A 23,835-nucleotide genomic window follows, 5' to 3' on the forward strand; every position below is an offset into this window, starting at 1 on the left:
AATAAAAACAAATCCAATCAACTGTGTGAGAGGAAGGACTAGATTATCTTTCCATTCTCTTTTAGAAGATTACATTACAAAGTCATTGTTATATAAAGAGATGATCAAAGAACAGGTAGCCAAAAACATAGAAATTGCATAGATGTGTCAGGCAGAGATGTGTGGTTTCTTTTTTCAAATAAATAAATATCCACTTTCATACTTAACTTGTATTCTTTTTCTTAAAGAAATCTCCCCTAAATCATATAAGCTTTAGGTCCCATAAAACGCACCTATGCTTCTGCTGGAAATACCAGAAACAAATTAAAAAGGCCAAGACATGGTGCTTGCCATCCAGGAATGTGCATTACAGGGAGGAGGTAGGCTGGCAAACAAGCTATCACAAAACTTCAGGGGCAATAGAGAAGAAGTATGTAGCAAGTTCCGTGGTCCCTTCAATGACCAAATCAAATGAAACTCTCATTTCAGCCTCTGATTATGTGTTGGTGGTAGAGGTTTGTGTAACCTGATGGAATTTTTCACATCGGCTGCTTAACACATTCCACGAGCCACTGAGTTAGATTTGTCCACTCAGGCAATCACACTTCCTCGTGAGCTGCATGGTTACTGAGTCTTAGCTTATGGGCCACATGCCTTTCGTCTTCTGTGCCACCAGCACACGGTTCCCTCCCTGAGATTTCCCTGGCTACTCACAGATTCAGATGGTCCCCAGAGCGCTGGAGAAACTCTGGACATTTGAGGCATGTTTGGAAAGATGGATAGACTTAGAGGGTCCTAAGAACCATCCAGGTCTTTGTCCACAAGAAGCAGGATGAATTCTGGCAGTGAGGCAGTACTGAAATGCTATCAGCCTAATTAATATGGTGACATCATTTCATAGAGGCTGGCCTCTCCCTGGAACCAGATGGAGCCGTGTCTGCCTGGAAACCTTTGGCAGGCTCAGACACCTTTTGCACCTTCTTTCTTACAATCTGATCCTGCAATGCACTTGAACCTTTCAATGCTTCCTTAAAATGAATGCTTTCCAAATGGGCTCATCACCTCCCTCACAGTACCAGCCCTTTTTCTGGACCTCCTCACATCTGGATTTCCTATTTTCATTCTCCAGGCTGCCCGGGCCCAATGTCCAAATCACTTTTGGTTCTTCCATTTTTCTCTTCCCCCAAGATATTCTTCTGTGAGGTGAATGAGACAAAATATGGGAAAGTACAGAATATGTGATACCTGAAATATACTGGGCAATCAGTGAATGACAGTTCACTTTCTCTCCACCTTTCCTCCCTGACCTAGGCATTAGAACAATTCTGTAATTCTCTCACCAGGCCCCAGTGTACCCTTCTCACCATTCCATACCATACAATATTACAATAGGCATTGTCTAAACTGTTCCGGTAACAAACCTTATGTCTAATCCTCTCTGGTAGGTTGACTTGTGTTCTTCAAAAATCTGTGTCTAAACCCTAACCCTCAGTTCGAGGACTGTGGTCTTACTTGGATAAAGGCTCTTTGGAGATGTAATCAATTTAAGGATCCTGAAATGAGAGCATCTTGGATTTAGAGTGGACCCTGTATTCAATGACAAGTGTACTCATAAAAAGAGGGAAAGACTCAGAGACTGAGGGAAGGGAGCCCATGTGATGATGGAGGCAGAGTGGACTGATGCATCTTCAGACCAAGAAATGCCAAGGACTGCCATAGCCACCAGAGGCTAGGAGAAGGTGATGGAATGGACTCACCTTCAGAGGCTCCAGAAGGAACTAATCCTGCCAACACTAAATCTGGACACCCGGAAATTTGAAAGAATAAATTTCTGTTGTCTTAAGCCCCCACGTTTGCAGAAATTTGTTATGGCCGCCCTAGGACACTAATACACCCCCTTTGCCCGACCCTTAAGGCTGTTCCCAATCTGAGTGTGACCTGCCCTTCTAAGGTTCACTCTTTCTACCCTCCTTTACAACTGCCCCTCTTCCGCATATTGACAGTCTCTTGATCATTCAGTGATTACTTGTACATTTTGCCTTTTCCAACATAACCTCTTTCCCTTCTCTAAAACTCATTGTGTCTTCTGTACTTTTTCAAATCCTAATCATGAAATGAAAGGTGTACCCTATCGTGATTTCTCTCATGTTCTAAATTCTTGTAGCTCACATTTGGCATTGAATCATGTCAGCATTTGTTTCACTTTTCACATATGTGTGTATCTCCTTGAGGGTGGGATGTTTTAGTAAAATGTTGCATAAGTAAATGATATGGAAAAGTACCAAAGGAGAATTTAGGTGTTAAGGGCTGAACTGTGTTTTCCGAAAGACATATGTTGAAGCTCTAACCCCCAGTATCTCAGAATGTGACTGTATTTGGATCTAGGGCTTTTTTTTTTTTTAAATGTTTATTTATTTTGGGGACAGAGAGAGACAGAGCATGAACGGGGGAGGGGCAGAGAGAGAGGGAGACACAGAATCGGAAGCAGGCTCCAGGCTCTGAGCCATCAGCCCAGAGCCTGACGCGGGGCTTGAACTCACAGACCGTGAGATCGTGACCCGAGCTGAAGTCGGACGCTTAACCGACTGAGCCACCCAGGCGCCCCTGGATCTAGGGCTTTTAAAGAGGTAATTGAGGTTAAATGAGGTCACATGAGTGGGCTCTAACCCAATATGACTGATGTCCTTTAAGAAGAAATTTGGACATTAGGGATTTGCGTGCACAGAGGAACAACCATGTAAAGAGGCAGTAGGAGGGTGGCCTTCTGCAAGCCAAGGAGAGAGGCCTGGAATAGATACTTCCTGTAGAGCCCTCAGAGGAAACCAATCCTGCCGGCATCTTGATCTTGGACTTCCAGCCTTCAGAACTGTGAGAAAATAAATTTCCATTGTTTAAGCCACTCAGTTTGTGATATTTTGTTATGGCAGCTGTAGCCAAAGAATACAGTAGGTAAAAAGCTAAGACTAAAAGTTAAGAAAAATTAGCACCTGAAAGGGAAAATAAAAAGAGGAACATTACTGACACTCTTCTCTCAAGTGCCAGTACTATTCCTAAAATGGCATACAGCTGGACAAAGCCCTTAGTAAAGCCCAGAGACTTCTGGGTTTATTATGAAAACAGTATCACTTTAGTATGAAGTTCAAAGAGATCTGAGAATGGAACTGGCACCTGTCCTCCACCATTCTTCACCCTTTTCTAGAATGATGTTACTGCCTAACCTATAGTTAGGAAGTTACCTGACAGTCTCATTAGTTATTCTGCTAATTAAATTTATATAAGGTTTAACCATGGGGCTTAAGCCTAGGCATTTACTGGGATTGATTGTAAGGGGATAAGGATTAGTGGGTCCACTGAATACACTAGTAGGTATCAGGACAATACTGGTATCTCATCTCATCTCCTCTCATCTCATCATCTCATCTCATCATCTCATCTCATCTTATCTTACCTTATCTTATCATTCATCTGTCTGCCAAGATCGGATCAGTGTGCTTTTCTCTTTCTCATTCTTTTACCATCCTATAACCTCCATTGCTCAGGGGGGAAAAATGTACTGGAATTGATTCCATAATATTTAAACTAAATTTGGAATTTTGAGCTCCCTTCTGGAAAGTAATTTTAGAGGCTCATTGACTGAATGTAGTATGTCCAAAGGGTGGTATTTGAAATGGTGAGGACCTTAAATATTGAGGCACCTTAGAGTGGTTGAAATATGTGATATTTGGTCAGAAGTACACAGAGGGCTTCCCGTTGGATGAGGGTATCAGCTTGTCCTCCATGGGTCTTAAGGCAAGGGCTGGGACTGTTAGGTGGACCTTGCACAATGCTGATTTCATTTCACCACAAAAACTTCCACTGCATCATCTAATTCCCTCAGGACCAGAGGTAATGAGGTATAGAGGACCACTGAATGCCATGTAGCTTAGTGGTTAAGAGGGTTTTGGAGTCCAAGCTTTACCTCTTATTAGTCATGTGACCTAGTCTAGGTACTTAATTCACTTAGCTTTAGTATCGCTATCAAAATGGGATTAAAGATCATACCTACCTCATTTTGGGTAATAGATGAAAGCCTGGGTGTAAACCTGGGTGACTCAGTCGGTTAAGTGTCCAACTTCAGCTCAGGTCATGATCTCATAGTTCGTGGGTCTGAGCCCCATGTCCGGCTCTGTGCTGACAGTGCAGAGCCTGGAGCCTTCTTCAGATTCTGCTGTCTCTCTCTCTGCTCCTTCCCTGCTCACTCTCTCTCTCACTCTCTCTCTCAAAAATAAACATTAAAGATTAAAAAAAAAAAAAAAAGATGGTTTAATGTATTTACTCACAGAGTTCACCCATGCCTATGCCTGGTTTTGAGCTCTAGGCTCTGTTTGACTTCATTATATCATGTTGTTTCCAAGGTTGCTTCCAAAAACAAGATATAATTGGGAAGGCAGAGGGGAGTGGATTGAAAAGGATAGGAGTTAGCCCCATTCTATGGCCAACTAGGTTGCCATAGTTGACAAAATGATCTTAATCAGTGAAGTCATGTGTCTATTTAAACACCAAAAGAAGCAATTTCTTCTCCTTTGCCCCCAGTCTTCACCTCCTCTGCTTCCTTTCATCTCTAATCTCTAGTCCCCAGCAGGCAGGTAGGGTGGTCCTCACCCACAACTGGAATATCTCTGATGGAGTCATTTCTTACCCATTCTTTGCCCTCTTCACCAATTACATCCATTGTTTTTGAAAGCTGACCCTGACTAGACTCATTATTACATTAAAAAATATTAAATTCAGGGGTGCCTGGGTGGCTTAGTTGGTCAAGCACCCGACTCTTGATTTTGGCTCACGAAATCATCTCACGGTTTGTGAGATAATAGCCTCATGTTGGGCTCTGTGCTGACAATGCAGAGCCTGCTTGGGATTCTCTCTCTCCCTCTCTGCCCCTTCCACACTCAAGCTCTCTCTCTCTCAAAATAAATAAATAAACTTAAAAAAATATTAAACGCAGGATTGAATTGTTTCATATTGTAAAATATGAAAATTAAGAAGCAAATACGAGTAAAAGAACAAGTAAGGCTGGATTTGAAGTAGATCATTCTCAGAAAGACCTCTGGGGATACTTTATAGCCATCACCCCTTAAATATCTCTTGATGATAGTCCATTCTGAGATGGATGTATCTTGAATTTTGTAAAAATGTATTAAGCACCTATTAAGCTCAGTAATCCCAATAATATGTATGATAATAAGCTGTCTGGTTGAAATCTACTAAGTAAAGTTGTGTCTAGGAGAGACTGGAAAGAATATGAGGTGTTTTATTGGGGATCTTTGTCATCACTAATGAACAACAAGAAATAGTTTGAAAAGTTCCTTGAGATATTCACTTAAAAATGCCACCAAAACTTCAGAAAAGTACAGTCTCTAAGGTAAAGTTACTATGTATTAAGAATGGCTCCATTCCAATGTATGCTTTATGTACATTATATTATTTGGTACTCACAACTTGTTGGCATTATAATTCCTGTTTTACAGATTAGAAAATTAGGTACAGAGAGGCTTAGTAACATTCTCAAGATCACACAGTACCATATATCTAAAAATTTGTATATACTTTTTCTTAAAGTCATATTTTCCTCTACCAAATTATGAAAGGCCATAGAAGGAATTGAAGACATAGACATCACAATATAGGTGTTTTTTTTTTTTCTCATAACAATTAAGTTTACTTTTATTCTTCTTGCCCAAACTGTAAACTATCATTTTGGGTACCATTAATATTACACAGACTTATTTTTCAAATGTGTTCTACTTCTTTAGTAAAATTAGAAGAAACCCCAATTTTCTTTAAAAAAAATTTTTTTTTAACATTTATTTATTTTTGAGAGACAGACAGAGCACAAGCAGGGGAGGGGCAGGGAGAGAGGGAGACACAGAATCCAAAGCAGGCTCCAGGCTCTGAGCCGTCAGCACAGAGCCTGATGCAGGGCTTGAACTCACAAACCGTGAGATCATGACCTGAGTCAAAGTTGGATGCTTAACCAACTGAGCCACCCACGTGCCCCCCCCACTTTTTTATAATATTTTTGAAACTCCAATTTTCAAACAGGTGTAAGTGCATTCAGAAAAGAACCACCATGTGATTTTAGATACGGATGCTAATTCCTAAACATTGGTTATCATTTCTTAACTCAAGTGCTTAGAATGTTTAAAATGCTACATATTCATGTGGATTTCTCAAGGATATTGTAAGATATGTTTTTTTGTGCATACTTAAGCTTATATATGTATTTTAGATTATATGAATACTGAGAAGCATACACATACAGTATGATATTTACATATTGTTTCATTTTTTTTTTTGAGAGAACTTTACCCTCACCATTATTAAATGTACATAAAATCTAAATAGCAAATATAACTTATATTGGAACAGGCCTGACTACTCATTGGGAATAGCTGTTCTTTGCTTTTATGATATCGGAAAAGAGAAGAGTTAGTAAAGAAATACAAGCGTTTCTCAAGCCCCTCTTCCCTAAAACACATTCCATCCAATCTCCAGAACAGGCTGGAATATCCGTCTCTACCCCCACCCCACCATCCTCTCAATGCAGTGGGAAAGTCGGTGGGTAATTGGGTCCAGATTGGAGATGTTTAAATATTCATGAGGCTGGCAGGGGACTGGGAGGGGGGTGCCTGTCTAGAAGGGGGGTGGGGGCTGGGGAAGTGATTAGTCATTGAAAGCTAGTGAACAATTCTCAGAAAGAGAAAGGGAAGAAAAAGACAGATAGACGGGGGAAAGGGGAGAAAAGAGGGGAAGAGAGGGCAAAGGAGAGAGCCGGCGAGGGAGAGGGAGAGAGAGCGAGCGAGCATGTGCGTTGAGCAGTAGCTGTGGACCTTACAGTTGCTGCTAACTGCCCTGGTGTGTGTGAGGGAGAGAGAGAGAGGGAGGGAGGGAGGGAGAGGGAGAGCGCGCTAGCGCGAGAGAGCGAGTGAGCAAGCGAGCAGAAAAGAGGTGGAGAGGGGGGGAATAAGAAAGAGAGAGGAGGAAGGAGAGAAGGCAGGAAGAAGGCAAGGGACGATACAACCATGCTGTGCTGTATGAGAAGAACCAAACAGGTAGAGCTAAAGATTTTTACTTCTTGCTGTTGTGAAATTACCAGACTGCAATATTTCCCTGTAAAAGCAGGGGGAAAAAATATTTTAACTGCTTGTGCTCTGGCCATGGTGCCCGCGTTTCCTTAGCATATGGTAACTGATGGTTGCATCCCAGCTTTTATTCCAGACTGTCTTTCATGCTCTGGTCTGGGAACGCTGCTACTAATTAGGATGAGGTTAGAAAAAAAGATGCCTGTTTGGCTAGAAATAAGATTTTGGGGGCTCTTAGTGAATGTTCAGCGTTTTAGGTCTCTGGTTTTGCGGGTGTGGATATAGAGAGGGGTGTGGGGAGAAGATGTGGACTCTACCTACAAGATGGGGAGGCAGTCCTTTAAATTATTTGCAAAAAAGCGGGGTGAAGGAAAAATATTCAGTAATAAGTGTTGCTTGTTCTGTCGTACAATTTTCTCACATGTGCTGCGGAAGAAGCCTTATTTCGTCCATGCAGGAGCTTCAAATGGGCGCAGGTATTAATGGAAAAACATGGGAAGGGTTTATTTATTTATTTTTCAATGAATGAATGAAACTGTGGTTTGAGATTTTTTTTTTTTTTTTTTTTTTTTTTTAAGAGAAGCTAAAGACGACTGGGGCTGTGAGGGAAATTGGCCGTGTGGAAGGGGAAAATCCCCTTCCCAAGATCGGTAGCCGATTGTGCACCAGCTGGTCGGAGGAGAGGGTGGACCACGCCCCTAGGAGCTTTGGGCTGCGGTGGGATGGGAAAGACGAGCCGAGTATTACCTGTTGGAAATCAGGTCTTTTCCCTTCTCCCTTCCCTTGCATCTTTCCTGGGGTTGTCAGTGATCGGAGACGGGCTCACATTTTGGATAATAAGCATGGTGACTCATTTTCATCAGGAAGAGGGACACAGACGGGATTAGCGAGAATCCGAGTCCCCTCGTTCCCTCCCCCACTACCCAGGTTTCTCTTCTATGGCAAATTGCTCACTTATTTCTTGAAAGGCATTTTAGAAACTTGATTGGGCTGAAGGTGGGGAGGAATGACGAGTTCAGTATTCCGCAGCAACCGGCAGTGCCCTGGCATTCTTCAAATGAAGCTTTCAAACATTTATTGGAACGTGTTTGAGTGATTTTGGCGAAGGTGAAAGAAAAAAAAAATGGGTGTGAGGTGTGGGGAAGTGTGTGTGCGCGCGTGTGTGTGCATACTCGTGGGAAGGGAGGCCGTCTGGGTCAAAAAAGCCCTTTGCAGGTTGATTGCCTTAGGGGTGGGGTGCAAGAGATAGGATTTGGGCATTATTCCTGTACAGGTATTGGGTATTGGGCAAGTTGTAATACACTCGCTGAATCCGAAGGGGGTGGAGGGGAGTGGAGACGAAACAGCCTGCCAGCTTTGCACATTTAGCCATCGCCCTGGAAGGAGGGGTGGGGGGTGATAAGGATGGAGAAGGAAGAGGGAGGGGAAGGGAAACAAGCAGAAGAGCAGATCAGTGGGTGCAGAGGGTGGAGAGGCATGGGGAAAATAAGTTAAATAAGTAAATAAATAAATAAATAAATAAATAAATAAAGCAGGTACCCCAGGGGTTTTGTGTGTGGATCCTATAGGAGTGTTTGAAGAAAAGCATGAGAGTCTTACATGCACCACTTTCCTAAAATGTTCTGTGGTTCCAGAGATTGATGCCTCCATTGGCTCATTTTTCAAACCAGGACATTTCCTTTCCTTGTCTTCCTTCATTCTAATACATAAATGCAATAGATACAGGTGGCTGGGTTAAGCACACTGTCAAGGAAAGGTTCTGAGGTTACCCCACTGGTGAGCTGAGGAAATAAAATTTAGGAAGGCGGAGCCCTAAGGAAGCCAATGCTATTCATTAGAAAAGCTTTAATTTCAGATAGAAAAATGTACTGGTTTATAACTTTTTGCCACCGTATGTATACACATACAAGTATACACACACCCCCTTCAACAAAGGAAACCAAGTATAATTTTAGAAAGGGAATTGAAGCTAAAAGAATTCCCTTCCCAAAAAGGGGACAGCTGCCTTTACTTGGGTTCTATCTCACTAACAGCCCCAAGCATTCACTGGGATGTGCAGAGTGATAAAGCTGAAATTGTGTGTTTAGGGAGTTGTAGAAATTCGCATGTAAATGCGTGTAGCATCCGCATACTCCATGTACAACAGTCATGCATGTACTCTGTATAGATTCCACATGCCCGCATGTGTCTTAGCATAATTCATATTCGAGAGAGAAAATGAAAGGTATAGATATTGTATTTACCCATGCATTTCATACATGTGTACTTCTGTGTGAAATGGTCATGTGCCCTCTTGAGTACTGTTGTGTATCATTCACGTAAGTCAGTATTTAGGGTACCATTAAATCAGACAGAAGGAAATGGTGTATTCAGGGCGTGGGCTCCATACTACATTGACTGGCATTTATATAGCGTGAGTACTTAAGTCTCACACAGGTTTCCTGCTTGTGCGTGAAATGATCCTATATCATTCAAGGCAGAACCTGATTGTGTTTATCCTTCTGCCATCTATTCATCATCCTCGTTCTTAACAGGGAATAAAACAAGGGCAAAAACCTGCAAAGGTCTAAACTCTGCCACACCCATGAAATCCAGCAGAAACGTGGGAGGGGGTAGAGGGATTGCACTTCCTTCCTCTTCCACTTGAGCCGCATAAAGAAGCAATCTTGGATTTCTGAGTTGTAATACATGGCCAGTGGGTGAGAGGAAAGCGTAAATGATCTTTATTAGCCATTAATTACCACTCTGGAATATTAGAGCAGGAAGAGAATGGGAATGGGGCGACAATGAGAGGATGGTAAAGGAGTGGACAGAGGAGGAATAAAATAAAAGAATCCTGGAGATTGTATTGGTTTGTGATTTTCAAATATCTTGGGGCCAACTTTAAATAGCTGAATTACCACGCATATTGCAGATGATGAAAAACTTGCAAGACGGGATCTGAGTCCACAAAGCCAGAGAACTGAGGTGTTTCCTTTGTTTAAAAATAAGGATTTTAAATTGCAATCTAAGTGTAAAGAATACCGGGGCAAGCAAGTAGCCCCACCCCCGGCCCCCACCTCTCAACCCCACCAACATCTGCTTTTTTCCTCGTAAAACAAATAAATCTTATCTGAGAGAGTGTGAGCTGTGGTTTGGAATTCCAGCCTCACTGCGCCTTTCCCTTGCAGTGCTGGAAAGGTGTGGAAGGATGCCGCCTTGCCGCTTGGTGCAGACGCTTCCTCCTAGTGATAAATTGGATTCCTCCTAAATCTCACTGAGCCACACCCAGTGTCACCCAGGGACTAAGTGAATTAATTAAATGGAGGCATTCTACTTAATATAATTGAAACTGTTTTTTTTTTTTAATGGTGATTTCTATCACACATATCCAAATTTAAACAGAAGAAGCAATCATTTAAGGACATTTTTTTTTTCCTGCCAAATTATCTGGACTTGCAGGGAACCTTAGAAAATTCATGGTAAATCTAGAAATGAGTTCATATCTGGTGACTCTAATTCCTTCTAGCCCATGCCAGAGTGCATTCACAATGAGCCCTGTGCCCTTAGGCTGTAAGCCTGCAACTCAGGTCCCCCCCTCCACACCCATGCGGAGGCAATTGGGATAAGAAAATGTAGGGTTAATTTTCTCTCTTGCTGAGTTGGCAAAACTACAGAAACCTCCTTTCATGTTTTATTCGAAAGGGCAGAGCTCCTGTTCAGAGAGGGAGAGTGGCTTAGGGTCTCCCTTTGCCTCCATCATGGTGAAATTGTCAGTGTTGTGCCTGGGGCTGATTAATCCACAGACTTCAGTTTTACCTGGCTTCATAAAGAAGGTGGGGGGGGGGGGTGTTGGGGGGGGTTCTATCAGTCAACAGTAGAGCATATATATATATTAACCAAATGTTCCCTTGTTCTCATTGACAGAGTAAGATAAGTCTAAAATCTTCCTCTAATATTAAAGGAACATTTCAAATGATGCACGTAGCAGGTCATCTCAAGAGAAGATACAGCATTTAATTATTCACTTCCTTATTAGCTATCATAGAAGCCTTCAGGCAGCCAAACGTGTCTGTTGTCCAGCAAAAAAAGTGATTATGGGCAGCTCTCCCTTTTGAAGTGTGGTCAGGTTGCCTCCGCAAAATTGTATTGAAGTCTGCTTAACATTCTCTGAGGTGTTGGGAAGAGCACTGTGCTGAGAGTCCTCAGTGTATGCCAATTAATGATTCTGTGATCTTGAATGAATCACATAATATTGAGCTTCAGTTTCTTCCTATGAGATGGAGTCTAAAAAATAAAAAATAAAACCAAACTAACAAAAACCCGACTTCCTGACCCTAAAGAGTATCTGTAGGGATTAAACCAAACTCACGTGAAGACAAAATCAATACAAAAGTGAGAAAATTTTCTCTCCAAGTTTTGTGATGTTGACTCTTGGCTTGGAATTGCCAGTTTGTCAGGATTGTTGTGTGCCTATTGTTAGCGAACAGTTCCTTCTGGTCATGGGTGATTCCTCTTCTTCATCACTCCTCATTTCTTATTCCATTTACTTTAATATAGCTTCTGTTTTCATATTCTGAAAAAGACACCACAAAAAGTGACTCTTCAGTTTCCATCTTACTTGATATCTCTTTGGTATTTTGTATTGTGGTCCCTTCCTCTTCCTGAAATTCCTCACCTTTCTCCCCTGGCAGCTACCCTGGCTCTCCTCCCTCTCAGATAAGCTTTTCTCAGTCTTCTTGCTGGCTTTTTCACTCTCTTCCCCCCAAATATCAATTATCTTCTGGTTAATGATCTTGATCCAGTAGATGGCATCCATCGACACACTAATTGACACATCCATTGATACATTAGGTGATGTCATCCATGTTGGGAGTTTTAACCACTGGGTGATTTCCAAATCTGTAGACTATAGATATCTTTCCTCAGCACCTAATCCATGGATATCACTAGGTCTAGGTATTTCCAGACACCCGCAATAATGTACAGAACCAGTCTCAGTATCTTCTATGTTGTACCACTTAGTCTTCCTGTAGATTCCTACTTTTATGCTATAATAACTTCTATTCAGCTTCTGAGTTCTAGGAACCTGGGAGAAATCTTGGAGGCAGTCCGTTCTATCAATCCTCACATCCAGATAATAAATTTTTTGATTCTATGTAAAAAGCTTCTGAATCCATCCTCTGCTTTTCAACTCCACCACAAATAACCTGGTTCTGACTTTCATTACCTCTCATCTGGACCAAGGCAATAGCTTCTTGCATAGACTTCCTATCTCCCTCTTGGTCTCCTCCAATTCTTCTTGCATAGAACACCACACTTAATCTTTAACTAATGCAAATCTGGTCATTTTATTTTCCTTGTTGAAATACACCAGTAGTCCCTTGTTAACTGTAAACTAAAATATAAAGTCCTCAACATGGATGACATGATCTAGTCTTGCCTACCTTTCTTTTTTTTTTTTTTATTTAAAAAAAATTTTTTTTAATGTTTATTTATTTTTGACAGAGAGAGAGACAGAGCATGAGCAGGGGAGGGGCAGAGAAAGAGGGAGACACAAAATCCGAAGCAGGCTCCAGGCTCTGAGCTGTCAGCACAGAGCCCAACGCGAGGCTCGAACTCACAGACCGTGAGATCATGACCTGAGCCAGTCGGACGTTCAACCGACTGAGCCACCCAGGCGCCCCCATCTTGCCTACCTTTCCAATGACATCCTCAAATACCTGCTCACACCTTATGACACCACGTCAGCATTTCAGGCCTTGGTGCCTTTGCACATACTGACATGACACTTTCTCCCTGCCTGGAAAATTCACATTTCCTCTGTCAGAGTTAGCTCTTTGAAGCCATTCTTGATCTTCCTAAGTTCCACTTTATTTGTGACTATGCTATATTTTATAACATCACAATCATATCACCTGTTTTACTACATAGCATTTGTTTTTTTTTTTTTTCCCAAACTGTCATCTCTACTGTGAGCTGCTTGGATGGAGTCTTAATTCTTTCTCTACTTCCAGGCCTATCACAGTGTTTGACACATACAGTAACTGGTTTTATCAGTGCATTGTATGTTTCCTAAATTAATACAAAACCAGGCTTACAAACTTTCCACAAATTGTGGCATATCTAAATGGATGGAACCACTAGTAGATTTTTGTTTAATCTATTGGCATCCAATTTTAAGGTGAAGCTAATCATCATTGATTCTTAGTATTAACCTATACGTAGCACAACCATCAGTTTTTAATGAAAGCAGGCACAAAATGAGCCCATTTATATTGCAATTCTCCAAACTACTATAACTGTTACTATTTGAAAACCTCCCTTCTGTCTCCTTTTCCACCACCAGCCCAGCAAACTAGTCCACCCTCTGAGGTTAGCATAGTGCCAGGTTAGACATATGGTTACCAATCTTGGATCTTCAAGTATCCTTCCTTTAGGACCCCACAGTGCTTACTTACACATGTTGACTCAATCTCTTGATGACTTAGTTGATTTATTTCATTGATACACAAACTTCCAAAAGTACATGTAGTGTTGGCCTGTGCTCAGGGGGGGCCTGTGTTCAAGAATCAATTTTGTCTTCTTTTGGGTTTCTTTCCTTCCCACTGAAGTATCCACAGAATACTGTTCCACAAAGGGAAATCTTTCATGGAGGTAAAGGGGGGTTAAATGGTAAGTAGCTCCTCAAATGTCTGTTACGTGAATGAGAATCAGATCAACTTTGTCTTACATTTGAATAGACTGAAGGGATTTGGATTCTGAAGTCAGCCTATTGTGGCTACCATAGGGCAAACTGCAACCACAGCTTTCTATGAACATGATCTTGGCCAGACTCTATGTAGTATATTTTCTCTGACTGAATTGGCATGGCCTTCAGAAGAGCAATAAGATAAAATGATTTATAGGTGATGTTGGTCTTCAGCTCCTAAAGCTAGGTAATATTTTCTAATCTCCACACCTTTATTCCATATCTTGCTCATTGCTTGCAATCTCTTTCAGTCTCTTTCTTTGAGTTTCTCTTTTGTTCTTCCTCTTCAGGTCCGGGTGGAGTTTTCTGATTAAGCGACATTGGCCCAGGCTAGTGTTTGATGTGTGAAGCTATGAAAAGAGAACTTCAACAAAAAGTGTTCTTTCCAGCTTTCCAAATAGGTGTTTTAGACAAAATAGATATTTTAAGCTTTGTCTAGCACATAGTAGCTTCTCAATAAATAATATTCATTGATAAAAGTAGGAAGGGAGAGATACCATAATGGGTCATTAGGGGAGATGTTTTGGAACAGAAGACCATTCTGTGGACTTCTTCAGAGCTGGCTTTGTGTAAATGCACACTCAATTCTATTGGTCCTCCTTACAAGGTGGTTGTGGTCAAAGTTACAATTCCCTTTCCTGTCTGCTTAGATCAGAGTGGCTCACTTGCAGTGAACTCAGGTTATAGTATGGGAGTGCGACCCTCCAGATTTCCTGTCCTTAATTATTTACAGATCTTATTCTCTTAGATGTTCTTTGTTTAATGTCCTGTTTCATGTCTTTGTAGTGAAATAAACCCTTCCCCTGGGTTCTAGACCTGGCTCTGCCAATTGCTTGTCGTGTGACCTTGGGTAAGTAACTTAATATTTCTGAGCCTCAGTTTATCCATCTATGTAGTGGGCACATAAAAAGAACACTCCCAAATCTTGCCTTGCCTTTTTTACTAGGTTGGTGTGAGGCTCAAAATAAAGTGATAAAAATAAAAGTGTTTTGCAAACAATGTGTTTGTCAAGTGGAAGGCATTATCAATTGAGGAACTCCACATACTGAAACCCACAGTATTCATGGTTCTCTGCAAAGAGGTACCCTTGCTCTCTGTACAGAATGTGTCTATATATTTATCTGCCATTCCCACCCCTCCTCTCTTATTCTCCAGAGTAAATATTAACCATGCTAATGGATGAAAGCATAGTATATCATTATCATTTCCTTCAACAACTTCAGTGACAGAATTTAAATAAGCCAATGTTCAAATTGTCATGAAACCCGAAGGATCAGTTCAAATGCATTTAGAAATATCCACTATTTTTCTTTTTATTTTTTCCTGTTTTAGTCTTTCCTTCACATTTGGGTTTCTTCTCTTCTTCATTTGCTAAGCTGGCTCCTTCTCCCTCATCCCCAACCCCACCCCCACCTCACTTCTAAACTGGGTTCTCAGCACTAAGATAAGGCATGCTGTGCTCACATCCATCACATGAGGGCCCAGTCAGACAGAAGAATAGGCATATGAGGTTGGTTGGGAGACTGAAAATGGGGATGAAGCCTGACTTGGGGAAGCACGGTTCAAAGATTATCCCCTGAGCACCATTTTCATACAGCTTCAAGATTCCTCATTGCATCAGTTATTAACTGTGATCAGAAGAAGTGATATGCCATCCTGAACCTTTTCCAACCCAACTCTAATGCCATGTATTATCTTTTAAACTCTCAGGATCTCTACAAAGGACATTTCTGTTTTCCTGTGTCCCTGATTGACTGACATAAGTTACCAACTTAATAAAATAAATTTATCAATTCTCATATAAGCAATTGAACTTTATAACCCAAAGAATTTGATTTCCTAATATATGGATATATTTGAAAATATTTTAAAGTGTAATAATTGAATAAGTTTGTCCAGGACTAGAAGTCTAATGTAGAAAAAAATGTGCATATTTTGGAAAATCTTTTATATGTTGGTCTCATATAGAGTTTAATAGAAAGCCATATTAACTATTAATTTTGAAATAAGTTGGTGTAGAGAGGGAAACAATTATTTCTTTGATGATGTTTCTAGTTTATTAATGGTCAGTATCACCCCTTAATCCTTCATGCTAGCCACTGTCTCTCTCTTGTCTCTATCTCTCAGTCTCTCTGTCTTTCTCTTCACACACACACACACACACACACACACACACACACTTCTATTATTTATGTATACTTTGATGGGTTACAGGTAATAGAAATCAACTTTAGTGTCTATGAAAGGGATCTATGGAAGGGAAACTAGCTATCACACAAAATTAAGAAGTTGAATAGCCAAGCTTATGGAAATTAGATTAGATCTGGTAATCTCAAGAGCAGGAATTCATAGACTTTACTTCTGGAGCCCTGCATTTAAAAGACTCAGTTACTAATAACCTTAACTATCTCACAATTCAAAATTCTAAATGAGAGATAAATATACATGTATACATGTATGTGTATATATATCATCTTTTCATACTCACAACAGAGAAAGACTGAGAATGAATGAATATGATGGATCCTTCTTGGATCAACTAGTTACCAATAGACCACTTATCTCTGATTGAAGGAAGGGCCAAGTCACACGGTTTAGACACAATTTGTGGAAGCCCACACCTGTGAACCTAGTAAGAGAATAAATTGGCTGAGAAAGATAGATATAGATATATATATATACACGCATATATGTGTGTGTGTGTGTGTATGTGTATATATATATATATATATATATATATATATATATATATATATATATAAAATAGGGTAGCTACCCAGATCAGGAGAGACTTATCTCAAATGTGGTGGATCACTAATTTTCCCCATTGGTTGCTTTCAAGTTGTCTTGTATTGCATATTCCTATTTTTGGTAGGGTTGTCATCACTGATGATTCAAAAAGGAAGCAGCAACCACACAGATAACTGATCCTATGAGTTTTTATACATAAAAAAAATAAAAGTTAAGGCAAATCTCCACACCTGGAGTTGATAAGCACCGGGTTTCCAAGGTCTTCCAGGAGCTGAACTCTGGCAGGTACTACCTGTTTAAGAGGAATGCCAGCTATCATATATTCTTGCTAATTTGACCTGGGCTGGCTTTGCTCTAATTTTCCTTTTTTAGTTTTTGGGATTTATTTCTATGAAAGGATTGGGCAATAATGGGTGTAAAACATCTCCCTTGGATTTGTATCAGGGAAATGCTACCCCTTGATATTAGTCATCTCATTTTGAATGTCCTTGAATCAATTCCAGCAATAATCATCATATTTATCTATTTTTAGCAAATTGGCACTTTCTAAAATATTGAGCTGTTGTCTCCATATGCACCAGTTTGCTCTAAATGTAGAATTTTGGTAATTAGCCTTACATCCATTATTTATAAACCCAGTTCCAATAACTATTCAGAAAATGTTATTTTTAAATGAATATTTGAAAGACCCTAATATCTTCCCATTAATGACTATATAAAAGAACTAGATGAGGCAAAATAAATAAATAAAGTGATCTCCAAAGGTTAAGCAAAAATTGACTGCTTCAGAATCTAAATCTAAAGGGCTTCAGTGGTGCCTGGGTGGCTCAGTCGGTTGAGAGTCTGACTTTGGCTCAGGTCAGATCTTGTTCATGGGTTCAAGCCCCATGTCAGGCTCTGTGCTGATGGCTCAGAGCCTGGAGCCTGCTTCAGATTCTGTGTCTCCCTCTCTCTCTGCCCCTCCCCTGCCCATGCTCTGCCTCTCTCTCTCAAAATAAATAAACATTTTTTAAACATTAAAATAAATAAATAAATAAATAAATAAATAAATAAATAAATAAGGGGCTTCAGAATCTCTTGGCACAACTAGCCTAGGAACTAGCTAGAGTAGGAGCTATTAGAATTCAAATCCTCCTTCCTACTGTTACTTTTCTTTGGTTCAGAAACCAATTTACCTGCTTGGAGTATAAACTGAGAAGTACAAATCTCCTAATCACCAAGTTGGATCCTTAACAGCTATTGCAAAGATGCATTCCACAATTCCATTCAAACTCCAGTAGAGGCAATTGTCTCCATTATTTCTTTACCTCCCCACCCCACCAGTCAAAACAATTTCTTTAAAAAGAAAATTCTCGGGGTGCCTGGGTGGCTCAGTCGGTTGGGCGGCCGACTTCGGCTCAGGTCATGATCTCACGGTCTGTGAGTTCGAGCCCCGCGTCGGGCTCTGTGCTGACGGCTCAGAGCCTGGAGCCTGTTTCAGATTCTGTGTCTCCCTCTCTCTCTGACCTTCCCCCATTCATGCTCTGTCTCTCTCTGTCTCAAAAATGAATAAACGTTAAAAAAAATTAAAAAAAAAAAAAAGAAAATTCTCAGTTTCTTATTGTCAGTTTCTTAATGATTAACTTGTAGTTAAATGTCTAGGTACATGTATTGAGACAGCTCAGTTTGGCTATCCAGACTCTTACATATGGGATTCTCAAGGGGGAAGGGAAATAGGTATTGGGTATTATTTGGTGGACATTGCACTTGCAAATTCTTTCTCTTCAAATCATGTTTAAAAAGGTATTATTTTATTTGAGAGATGTAAAGCAGTAGTGAGACTTTCTAAGTAGTCCATTGTAAACTTACCCCATTTCTAGGCATTTGGAGAATTTTTCTTCCAAAGTTTTATCTGACTAATATTTCTAAGAACTTCAGAGGTTTTCAAAAGGAAGGAGAGAATTATATTACCTCACTTAAAAAATGTTGGCTTTTTCTTTAGTCAGATCTGACCTGGGGTTTTGATATATTCAAACTTTTTTTTTTTTTCTTTCTGAAGAGTACCTTTTGCAATCTTTCACTAACTCTTGAATCTCAAGGACTTGTTTACTCTGATCACCTGGGAAAGCTACTCTGGAGAAATCAGGTTGGTATTTAGTATTCATTTGAATAAGTCTTTAATGCTAATATAAACTCAATGTTCCTCTACACTTTGATTGCTTTTGATTGAAAGATACAGGGTGGGGGTGCCTGGGTGGCTCAGTTGGTTGAACATCAGACTCTTGATTTTGACTCAGGTCTTCATCCATGATTGTGGGATGGAGCCCCTTATTGGTCTCTGCACTGAGTGTGGAGCCTGTTTAAGATTCTCTCTCCCTCCTTCTGCCGCCACTCCCCACCCCCAGCTTGCACTCTCTCTCTCTCAAATGAAGGAAAGAAAGAAAGAAAGAAAGAAAGAAAGAAAGAAAGAAAGAGAAAGACACAGGGTGGTAGCTTTTGATAACTCAGCCAGATTTGTGTTCAATACTGAGAGCTGTATGGAAAACATGAAGACCTAGTTTCTTGCATATTCTTTCTTCCATTTTGAACTTCACACCTTACACCTCTGGGGTGAAACCAGTATAGAAGAGGAAATGAAGATGACTATAAATGAAAAGGGAGGAGGAGTTGTAAAATAGAATTACTCAGTTTGGAATTGGGCCATAACCTTCTAGTAAAAACTGTCATGGGAACTTTAATGACCACAGATGGCTCTGACTTCACTTCTGAACATCAGCTGAAAGATGCAGTAAGCCCATAATAAGCCCAAGAATATGTGTATTCAGGAAAGAATCTAAGAAGTTTGGGCCCTAGTATACTTTAGTATCCTCAAGCATCCTCAGGACCAAATTCAGGTTTATCCTCACTTAAGTGTGAAGAAATTATCAATCCTTGGCTTAAAAAAGAAATGCAATTTTGTCATCACACATATTGTCCCATTTTATGTAAGACTATATCTTTCAATACTTAAGCGTTTTTCTGCAGGCCTCTACAATTCTGCATTACCATTCTAGCAACATTGGAATCTGACCCAGGTACAAACCAAAGTTTATTTTATTAAATATATTTTGTCAATATTGTTACTTTGACTGAATTTGGGTATACTGTAAAAATCCACCCATAAAGATCCGAACTGTAAGAACTATAGATAAACCGAAAGAAAATTTAATTTTCCCATAATCCAAGATTTCCAGGTACTAAAAATATTTTTTTCCTTTTATTTTTTGTTAGTACCTCAGAAAGTCCCGTGTTAAACTAATTATCTTCTCCGTAGATTAGAACTCCAACTCCTTTACTATATCTTTTAGTGATACCAGAACATTCCCAATTTCCCAGCTCATAACATGGGAACATTCTTCTTTCCCTCACAAAGGCCATAATATCAGTTACCAAATTCTATTTGCAGTATCCTTCACATCTGTCCTTTCCTTCTTCTGCCAGCCTTTTTCAGCCAACCATCTAAAAGACAACCATTGTCTCATGACCAACAGGATCCCCAATCTCCACATACCTTAAGACCGTTCATTTCTTGTTCCAATGTCTTCTTTCTTATCCCGTCATTTAAACGGAAACAGAATCCTGCCTCATTCCTCCCATCTTTCTTGTATCACTAGATACTACTACTTTTCCCAGTTTCTATAAGTAAAAAGCAAAATATCCTTTCATTCCTCCTTTCCCTCACTCTCTACCTCAAAAATATGTCTTGGCTCTTTCCGTTTTTCCCCATCTCCTCTGTCATCTCTAACCCACTCATCTTTCATGGAGACAAGTGCAATAACTTTCCTTTCTAATTTCTTTTCTTTTCACCTCAGTACCTTATAATTTTCTCCCCTCAATAGCCAGAGTAGTCGTTTTTAAAGTGCCTATAGGGGCGCCTGGGTGGCGCAGTCGGTTAAGCGTCTGACTTCATCCAGGTCACGATCGCATGGTCCGTGAGTTCGAGCCCTGCGTCAGGCTCTGGGCTGATGGCTCGGAGCCTGGAGCCTGTTTCCGATTCTGTGTCTCCCTCTCTCTCTGCCCCTCCCCCGTTCATGCTCTGTCTCTCTCTGTCCCAAAAATAAATAAATGTTGAAAAAAAAATTAAAAAAAATAAATAAAGTGCCTATAAGATCATGTGACTCTCCCACTTAAAAACTTTTCATAGCTTTCCATTCCACTTAGAATCAAAACCAAATTCATTATCACCAAGACTTATAAAATATACGCTTGGTTGCCAAGACTATTGGCCTTTTAGTTTTTAAAACTTTCCCCTATGTTCATCTGTTGTGTTTCTTAAATTCCACATATGAGGGAAATCATATGATATTTGTGCTTCTCTGACTGACTTATTTTGCTTAGCATAATATACTCTAGTTCCATCCACATTGTTGCAAATGGCAAGATTTCATTCTTTTTGATTGCTGAGTAGTATTCCATTGTGCGTGTGGGTGTGTGTGTGTGTGTGTGTGTGTGTGTGTGTGGGTGTGTGCGTGTGTGTGCATCTCACATCTCCTTAACTCATTCATCAGTCAATGGACATTTGATAAAAAACAGAGATGGAGACAAACCATAAGAGACTCTAAATACAGAGAACAAACTGAAGGTTGCCAGAGGTAGGTGGTAGGGGGATGGGCTAAATGGGTGATGGGCATTAAGAAGGGCACTTGTTGGGATGAGTGTTATATGTAAGTGATGAATCACAGGATTCTACTCCTGAAACCAATACTATACTGTATGTTAACTAACTCGAATTTAAATAAATACATTTAACTTAAAAAAAAAAATTCATCATGCATATTCCTTTTTCAAGGCCTTTCTCTGGCCTTCACTTGAGAGGCCTTCTGTGGCAAATCCATCTGAGTGGTGTCTGGAAAATCACTTTCTCTCATGCTTTTTTTCTTTTTTAATGTTTATTTTATTTTTGAGAGAGAGAGACAGAGTGGTGGAGGGGCAGAGAAAGAGGGAGACACAGAATCCAAAGCAGACTCTAGGCCCTAAGCTGCCAGCACAGAGCCCAATGCGGGGCTAGAACTCATGAACTGTGAGATCATGACCTGAGCCTAAGTCAGATGCTTAACTGACTGAGCCACCCAGGCATCCCTCGGAAAGTCACCTTCTAACACATCACCCCACCTCTTTTATTTTCTTTTAGTATTGCTCTTAATTTGATTCTTTTAAAAATATTTGTTAAGTTTCTGGTTCTTGTGTATCTCTTTGAACTTCAACATCCACCCCTCTTCACAACCTACACTCCGTTGCAGTTGTATAATTTCATGGAATAACCTATATTGTTTTGTCTTTCCCTCCCTTCTAAACACCGTTCCTTTTGTCTGGAATGTCTTCCTTTCTCTTCTTTTTATATAACACATTTCTAATTTATTTACATAATGTGGCTAGAGTGGTTTTGTGGAGATTCCCTCATCCTCCAGGCAGATATGATGATCTTCTCCTTTCTGCATTATTATGTTAGTATATACCTCTGCTACAACTTTCAACAGATTTTATTATAAATATTCATTTACATGAATATCTGGCTCTTTTGCTATACGAGGAGCTCCATTAAAGTAGTAATCATGTTTCGTTTATCGCCTATGTGTAGTTGTAGTTCAATGCTTTGCACATACTAGGCTCCCATTAAATAAAAGTTGAGTAAATGGAGCCTACACAAATGAGCAAATATCAGGGTCTAGTGAGTAGTAAGTGAGAGCAAAATCTGGTTAGATCTAAGGCAAAAGTCACCCAGTTTCACTGATCAATCATGGAATCTGCTCACTCTGGCACAGTTTATAATTGGGCACCTAATAGATATCTCACAGAGCTAAGACTACACAGACTTGGATTTCACCCAAGTGGTGCCAGCTGGTTGCTTCAGCAAATAACAGTCACCATTTTGTAGAGAGATACTTCAACATAGACAGAAAGATAACCATACTTGACACTATGAACTTCTTATGATCTGGGCTAAGGGTAAGTAGCCATTTAAAATATACTGCTGTAGTCTTTTTAGCCCATTTATCTGCCTCCTAAGCCTAGTGCTAAACATCCAGCCCTTTCCTAGTACCTAAAACTGATGTCTTCTGGTACTGCACCCACAGGAACCTTGGTGAGGTTTTATATCCTTCGTCTTTGTTAACGATATGACCTATATCTGTATATTGATGTAAGCACTCTCCCTCTCCTTTCATTCTTTTAAATTTCTAGTTAGAGGGGCATCTGGGTGACTCCGTCAATTAAGAGTCCTACTTTTGGTTTCTGCTCAGATCATAATGATCTTGCAGTTCATGGGTTTGAGACCCACACTGGGCTCCACACTGACAGTATAGAGCCTGCTTGGGATTTTCTCTCTCTGCCTCTACTCCACTTAAGCAGTCATGTACACTCTCTCTAAATAAATAAACAAATAAATAAATATATTAAAAAAATAAATTTCTAGTTAGAAAAAATGTGCATGTTTAATTCTTGTTGTTTTTCCTGGTCCCTGTATGTGTGCTATAGAAGCATCCATCTGTCTGATGTTGCTGTACCTATCCCCAAACTGATAAACAAACAGAAAGATACTAGTAGATTTACTTACAGGGGAATGAAGAAACGAATGGCCAGGTAATCATTGAGTTATCAACATCTAACTTATGTCTCTTACACACAAAAATAGGATTCCTTCTGGGGAATGAAACTGAGAAGGAATGGGCTCTTTAGAATTCTGGAGAGGGAGAAATATTCTTCAATTTAGTCTTCCTCCTTTGTAAGTATACGTATGAGATTCAAGAAGGGAGAAGAATGAACCATGGTCATTAGTAGCCAAGTCCCTTTAAACCAAAGCTAAATAACAGAGAGATTAAATATACATTTTTGGTCTGGAAAACTTAAACGCTCTTTCAAATTTATTTCTTCAGGAAATGATATTGTAAGTTTCAAGCTGCTAACTTGCAAAACAAACTTTGGAAACACATCTCATTTATAGTTTGGGGTAATGGTCACTCTAAAATCAAAATTGGGAAGGACCAAAGAAATATAATTTGTCTGCTTAGGGAATGGATGAACATAAGGAAGGCAAGATGAGGCAGACTTCAGCTGAAAAAAAAAAAATGAGTCACTTTTCTCAGTTGTACATTTTTTATTTCGGTAATGATGTGGGAAGTGGAGAAGATGCATGCGTAGTTTGGGTGGCTGAGAGAGTAGATGAGAGAAGCAAGTATTCAACATAAGAGAGGTTGGTTTGGTGGGATATGGTGTAACATTGGAAGACCCACCAGACAT

The 23,835-nt window shown here is 40.1% G+C and overlaps 1 protein-coding gene across 2 annotated transcripts in view; it reads left to right on the top strand.

Moving 5' to 3' along the window:
* GAP43 (growth associated protein 43) overlaps positions 1 to 23,835 on the top strand; it is a 125,010-nt gene that overhangs the window by 18,390 nt on the left and 82,785 nt on the right. Inside the window, exon 1 of one of the 2 annotated variants that reach the window (XM_015086333.3) lies at positions 6,918 to 7,070. The exons of the other annotated variant lie outside the window; for it this stretch is intronic. Coding sequence (XP_014941819.1) covers positions 7,041 to 7,070 — 30 coding nt within the window. The 5' untranslated portion in view covers positions 6,918 to 7,040. Of the gene's footprint in view, positions 1 to 6,917; positions 7,071 to 23,835 lie in introns of those variants that run through there. 2 annotated transcript variants of the gene reach the window in all.

Source organism: Acinonyx jubatus, chromosome C2, assembly GCF_027475565.1.
Source record: "Acinonyx jubatus isolate Ajub_Pintada_27869175 chromosome C2, VMU_Ajub_asm_v1.0, whole genome shotgun sequence".
Classification (NCBI taxonomy): Eukaryota; Metazoa; Chordata; class Mammalia; order Carnivora; family Felidae; genus Acinonyx; species Acinonyx jubatus.